General features: G+C 32.4%; 1 protein-coding gene across 1 annotated transcript; it reads right to left on the bottom strand.

Annotated features, from left to right (window-relative positions):
- Positions 1-513: 513 nt before the first annotated feature.
- LOC131052001 (universal stress protein PHOS32) lies at positions 514-4,043 on the bottom strand. Its single transcript, XM_057986607.2, has 4 exons — positions 3,666-4,043; positions 3,311-3,420; positions 987-1,105; positions 514-767 (listed from the first exon to the last, which is right to left on the bottom strand). Exons 1-4 carry the CDS (start codon positions 3,841-3,843, stop codon positions 680-682), a joined length of 495 nt encoding a protein of 164 aa, XP_057842590.2. The 5' UTR covers positions 3,844-4,043; the 3' UTR covers positions 514-679.
- Positions 4,044-6,994: the final 2,951 nt, after the last annotated feature.

Below are 6,994 nucleotides of genomic sequence, written 5' to 3'. Positions count from 1 at the left end.
GCCCTAGCATGTAGACCAGCTTACAGTTTTAGTCCCCTGTGCAATCAGATATTCACTTTGACCAAGTCAAATTGTAAAATGCTATTGTTTTAGAATGCAAACATTACCTAAGCAACCAAACAAGCAGAGGAATGCATGTTCGATTGAAATTAGAGGGAAAGTATCTAACCTATCTGCCATAATGAACAAAACATTAACTGCAATTTTTTGACACATATTTCATCTTCTTATCATTATTATGTACATCTTAGCACACCTACCAACAAGTCAGACAAATGGAAGGCTCGATGCATTTCCCTTTTAAGAATTAAAACATTTTGTCATTTTCCAACTTGCCAAAGGAAAGTGTTTCTTTTCACATAATACCGTCATTAACAAAGTCACTCATCCAGCAGGAAAAAGAAATGACAACAAAAGAAAAAAGATGGGTCATAACAGAAGTGGAGGACAAACACATTCTACAAACAAACTTCTGCAAACTGTGGAAAAGATCCCAAAATTAAAAAGGCGCGATTTCGAAAAAAACTCTACTATAAAGTGGAGTTATAATTATTGACCAACCAAATTTGTCCTAATTATATTCAAATAAATATAACACAGGTAACAGTATAGCCCCACTGTTCTTACATAGCTTAAAAGGTTTTGTCCATAAGTGAACACTGAAACCATTACTATTTCATCATGGTTTGAATCCAGGCTCCTTTACAACAGTCACAGGGCAGATGGCATTGGTTACAACATAATTACTCACACTTCCAAGGAAAACCCTGCAACAAAGAAATTAAAGAGGAGTCAAACAAAAATTCAATCAACAAAGTAGATTTACTCTAAATTGTTTGAGCAATAAGCCACACAAGCGTATTCCCCTGTGCACAGACCCACACTGCCCACAATGGTGTACCATGATACAATGGATTGCAGCCAGTTATTTGTGAAAATCTTGCAGCCAAGGAGAGATACGAAAAACATTCAAAATCAGTTCATACCTTTTCAGTGATCCAAGACCCCTGCTGCCCATTACCAAGCTGTCAAGCTGAAGGTCCTCTACTGCATCACAAAGCTTCTCTCTTGGATCACCCCAGTATATCTTGGCTACTACTATGATCTGTAGCAGAAGAACTTAAGAATTAATTTGCAGACTAGTCAAAACCCATTCTACTAGAAAGAATCAAAAGCGAGATACGGAATGTACTCATCCGTCCATCAAAGTGTACAGCAAGAAAGCCTACCCAAGTAACTTCCAGGTAACCACCTTATTGTAGATCCGTGCATAAATTTAATTAGAAATGAATGATACCTGAAAATTGCATGTAGAGAATCTCTATGTACACTCAGCATACCCAGTTCATCAAGTCAAAAAGTATTTTTCTTATGGAAAAAAAAACATAAATGATAAAAGGCTGCATTCAAAGATAACATACATCTAATCTTAATTCCAAAGACTGGAAACATGCTAGCCATAATTTTATGAGAGGCAAAATCTCATGTTGGCTGTGCAGGAATATATCACTATATGTCTAATAATACAAACCAACCATAAGACAGCCAGAGCACACTTGGAAATGAACAACTGCACTTTGCTCAAGATTAGCATTCCTGTCACATTTCCTGAAGATTAATCATTGAACATTTGTTTTCTGACCTAAATAATCTGCGGCACAATTTCCATATGTTCGTAGATGTGAAACCTCCAAACAAATAAAAATGAACGACTAAAAATCAGTTACAGAGCTAACTACGTAAGGGACAACTAACTTTGATTTGGGGAAACATTAGGCTTAAAATCTAACAAATATTTAATGAGGATTCCTGTTTAAACCCCATATGCAGAGAAATTATCTGGAAGGTAAAAGGCCGGTATAGCTAGAGACAAGCAATCTTGGTTACCCAAGGAACACACCCAATTACAGGAAAAATTTCCCCAACCCTGCAAATGATAAAAGCTGAGTAGCCTCAACTTGGATATCCGTTAAAATACTTTGCCCTGCTGAATTATAAGTCAGCCCAAAATTCAGTACATGGTTTTTAAATGTACTATCAAGCTAAATATACAGTTGATTGTCCAGTATTTTAATACATAGTCGAAGAATACACTATTAGCTTAGCATAAAGTTGATCTTAGAATCCAAGGGAAAAATGTCCAACTGAGATCGAACCGGGATCTTTATTATGGTCTATGCTAGAGGATTATAATGGCTCAATTGGGTAACCTCCAACGTCCAATCGTGCAACATCCTAACAACATGCCAAAATCATCCTTCTCAACCAACATATGAAATCTTAAATCAAAATAATCAAAACAAATCTTAGAGAATTCATTTTAAAACTGGACACCTCACGGAACAGTCATCTAAAGGGTTTCTCATATTAATATTGTGTGGATTATACAATAAGTTCAGAGGGCCTAAATATTAGTATTTTTTTAAGATATAAACCAAAAGATCCCATGATAGTTAAAAATCAGAATGCTATTGGGAAAGCCAGGGTGTACACATCCACCTAGACCAAGGAGTTCTCAGATATAATCTTAACTAAGTTATATTAATGTTCAATTGGACAAGCTCCCATTTTTCTAGAGACCATATTACATTTTGACCTTGTACATGACATCTCAAATCAAAACAATTAAACAAAGCTTACAGAATTCACTTTAAAACTAAACATCCATAAAAATAACCATCTAACCAAGCAGATCCTCCACACCAGTTTGGCCAAAAGGACGTCACAACTGTTCTAAAGGGTAGTTACATTTAATAAAATATGGCATCCTTGTTCTATCGGGTACCATTCAAATCCTTTCAAACCCCAATACTATGGTGTAACCCTGCATCAGGGCAGCTAGACATTCAAATGATACGACTTGGCAATGAAAAAGACGACGTTTTATGTTACCCTGTCATAAGATTGGATGCTATGCTGTAACATTGCATTAAAAAAGACGAATTTCTATGTAACCCTGTTAAGATTGGATGCTATGCTGTAACGTTGCATTTAGGTGGAGCTATAAATCTAAAAGAAACATGACAATGATTTATACGACCTCTGGTTGTGTGACCTTGTCGTCTATTGGTACCAAGGCTTAATCTTGCCAAATGCAAAGGTCTGATGCTCTAAAAGGATGGGATCGAGATCATGTCCCATACAACTAAGTCTTAATCCTTGACGCTAAGATGTCAATTATTTGTGCACCCAGGATGATTCTGCTACCAATACCAATAGGTTGCTATAAAAGATCTAGAATGTTTATCCTCTTGGCTTTGAAAAGAACAGAGGAAAAAAAAGAGAAAGGAAAGGGTTGAAAACAACCGACCTGCTTTTGCCTTGCAGCAGTGTCCAGCATGTCCAGGGTCTCGGAATCTGGGGTGAGATCATATTGCTTAACCAAATTTGGCTGTCTGAGCTCAGACAAAGGAATAAGAGCTGCATGTAAAACCCACCAAAAGTCACATATATATAAATAAAACATGTTTGAAGATGTTTGGAGCGATTACTCTAATCTTCCAGATGCACAAACATTTTTTTTTCTACAGTAAAAGCACTAGCTAAAATCAGATCTAAAACAGCAGATCTGCACCAAAAGGCTCAAAGAAAGGTGGACGATGGTAATTTAAGCAACTAGGGTACTGATTTAACCAAAATGGGTATTCATTTATGGGACTCCTTACGCGATCCAGATTTCTCCCAGAGCTGGGACTGGCCTGTTTCGGCGCCCTTGTTGTTATGAACATGAAGGATCACAACATGGTCTCCCTTGTCAGCAAGATTGTCCAGAGCCCATTTCAGAGCATATTTGCTGCTTGAAGAGTAATCCACAGCAACACCCACCTTTCGATCTCCTGACATCCTCTTTACTGGTTTTGATTAAATGGATTTGTTCGATGAGAAATGTAATTCTGTCAGTTCGAATTAATGCTATGATTTCGATTGTATTGAAGTGATATAATGGCTTCGGCTCTTTATATATCCGATGGGGGAGGCATATGGATGTGCATTGGAAAGTTAAGGCAGTGGGGAAATCGTTGTGTCCCGTTGGATCATGTTCGGTCTGATCGTTTTTTACTTTTCTTTAAACTGCTATAGAAAATTCGAAGAGGACTTCTTAGGCCACGTGTCACACGCAGGATAAGATTTTGGTCTTTGAATAAATATCTTCCAAAAAAATTGTTGTTGGTATTGATTTATTGTTTAATTCTTCCCTTGATTTACTGTGTTCAAAAACATAACATATATCAGGGGTTGAGTTGACCTTGAGATGTATAAGTTTAACCCTAAAGTATTAGAAAATATTGTCATTGATTGTTGTATTAGAAAGTAGATCTAGTTTAAATTGTTTTTATATACTTTTTCTGGAATTGATTCAATTAAAAATAATAATTAGCAAGTGGATCCGGTTTAAAAAAATTTAAGAATTAAGAAATTTATTATGGTCAAATTTGTATAAGTCAATCTAATTATTAATAATAATTGAAGATCAAAAATTATAAAAGATATTTTCATTGTAATTAAGTAAAACTTGTCTTTTATGAAGTAAACGTAATAAGTTTAAAATGAAATAAATTTGAGGTGTCATTTTTTTCTCACAATAAATTATATAATAATTATGTAGATTAAAAGTATGTCTAGTGAAAGGATAATGAAAAGAGAAAATATTTCAAGATATAAGTTGAATGTGCACCTTCTATCTAGATGAATAAGAATTTTGTTTTAGTTGAATTTTAGAATAAAACAAGATAAATATGTGACAATTCATATAATTGACTAGTTCAATCCTATATCTATAACAAACAAAAGATTAATTAAATAAAGTCAAACAAAATATAAGTTAAATTAATTTAAGCATAAAACATTCAATAAATAATCCAAATTATTCAAACAACGATTTCGCACATTATTAAAGGTATGCAACTTACATATTTTCCTAACACTACAAAAATTTCTAATAATTTGCTATCAAAGTTGAAATAATACAAGTCGCCAAGATTTATTAATTTTAGATCTCAAAGTAAATTTAAATAAAAAATACCTTCAAAATTAACCATCATAACTAAAAGTTTATTTTAAAAATTACAATTTGACTTGTTTTCATTGGCTATTAAATCAAAATTGCATTTCCTCCAAACTTATGTGGAGTCTAAAATAATACAAATATATCTTAGATTTAATCATCAAAATAGTGCATCACCCAAAAACCCTCCAAATTTAACTATTATAATTAGTAGATGATAAATTAGGTATACAATTACTTCTTTTGAGCCATAAGAAGTGGATGGTCTTATGGAGGAGTGGTAGAATCATTACTTGCTATGATGTTCAAAGTTTTAATGGTGATCATGTAGTGTATTTTGTCTACAATTTATTTCATTGGCATATCTTTTTTTTGTCGATGAACATGAGATTTTTTTCCTCACCCAAGTCAAATGAGGCTATAATCATGCAACCACATCTATGGCATGAACACACAACATTAACGTGAATATTCCAAACTTGCAAGCACGAAAGCCCAGTAGGGGCACAAATCTCATGAGCACACCAGCCCAATGAAGGTTTGGAGCACTAATTCATAGTTCATGTCAACAACACCAATGTGAAGTCTCAAAACCATGAGCACAATGGATCAACAAGAGAAAAATATTTGTGATCATAATAGCTCCCAATGGAAGTTTGAACCTTAGTGACAATCGTAACAATGTTACAATTTGACCATCACACTATGCCATGAATGAGTTTCATTATCAAGATCTAATTGATCGTATTCATTTTAATCTCCACCATTAATATATGTATTACATTTAATAAAATCTAATGATGTATTTGCTACTAAACAACATTATTTGATGTTGTATTTGTAAAAATTTATTCTTATTTTAATTAAAAAAACATAGTTAGTAGGATTGTTATTTTTATTAGGATAATATTATCAACATAGAGATTATGGTATTGTAATGATAAAAATTGTACTTGTTTTGTTTTCATATGTTAAAGATCCACTTTAGTTAGAGTTTATTTTATATAATGAGAAGCATGCAACTGATATATTCTCATGTGATTTTGGCTTATGAAATTATCCTCTTATGATCACAACATCATTCATTTCTACAAATTAGCATCAATCGACAGGTCCTTCATTCACCATCCTATATTAAATCCACAAGGGTGGAATTAACTTAGATTAGGTATGCAATTTGTACTTTGAAAATTTAAAATTTACACTTTACACTTTACTGACCTTTATTCTAGCTATTGTGTTAATTTATGTGTTATATTAATGTATTTGAATGTATTCATTCATTTAAGATTATTTAGGCCATCCAAGGAATCTAACAATAAAGAAATAATTAAAAAATATTTTAAGTGTCATAAAAATATTATCAAAGCATTATATCATCATGCATCATTTTAAGCGCATTGTGTGTTTTTTTAATCATCCTAGTGGTTTGACTAAGAAGAACATTACCCTTGTGATTCAATAAATTATCTAAAGATGTTTTTACACATGCTACTAATCCTTATCAAGAAGATCAAGATGAATAGATTATAGTAGTTAGTGACATGGAAAATTGATTCGTAGCGTCTTCCACATTATTTTCCTTCCTCTAAGGTATAGCTATTTAATTTCAATATCGATCCTAACTCATTTGTTTAGGTTAATTATTTATTTTTAAATATAATAGTTCTTCAATTGGACTAGATTTTTGTGTGAGGTTTTTACTTATCCCTTATAATTATACTAGATTTTATATGGGGTCTTCAACCAAATCTTCCAAGGTCAAATATAGAATTAATTTTTAAATGTAGATATGAAAATTTTCTAATCATGTGGGATTGAAAGTGCCTCTACATAAAATCCACTTTTTTCTTAAGAATAAATATAAAATAAAAATATAATGATATGATATAATGGTAATAATGAAAATCTTAATATATAAAAATATAATATTATAATAATAATTTGGTATTAAAAATTTACCAAAAAATAATTTGATATTGAAAATTA

The sequence above is a fragment of the Cryptomeria japonica genome, chromosome 8 (genome assembly GCF_030272615.1).
Source record: "Cryptomeria japonica chromosome 8, Sugi_1.0, whole genome shotgun sequence".
In the NCBI taxonomy this organism is placed as follows: Eukaryota; Viridiplantae; Streptophyta; class Pinopsida; order Cupressales; family Cupressaceae; genus Cryptomeria; species Cryptomeria japonica.
The sequence above is the reverse complement of the archived record's forward strand: the minus strand, read 5'-3'. Positions and strand labels throughout refer to the sequence as shown.

Bases quoted from the DNA above. Each gene is read 5' to 3' on its own strand.
- LOC131052001 (XM_057986607.2), bottom strand. From the start codon at position 3,843: ATGTCAGGAGATCGAAAGGTGGGTGTTGCTGTGGATTACTCTTCAAGC. The intron at 3,421-3,665 runs GTAAGGAGTCCC...TTTTACATGCAG, and splicing joins CTGGGAGAAATCTGGATCGC to CTCTTATTCCTTTGTCTGAG. The intron at 768-986 runs GTATGAACTGAT...TCTTTGTTGCAG, and splicing joins GGTCTTGGATCACTGAAAAG to GGTTTTCCTTGGAAGTGTGA.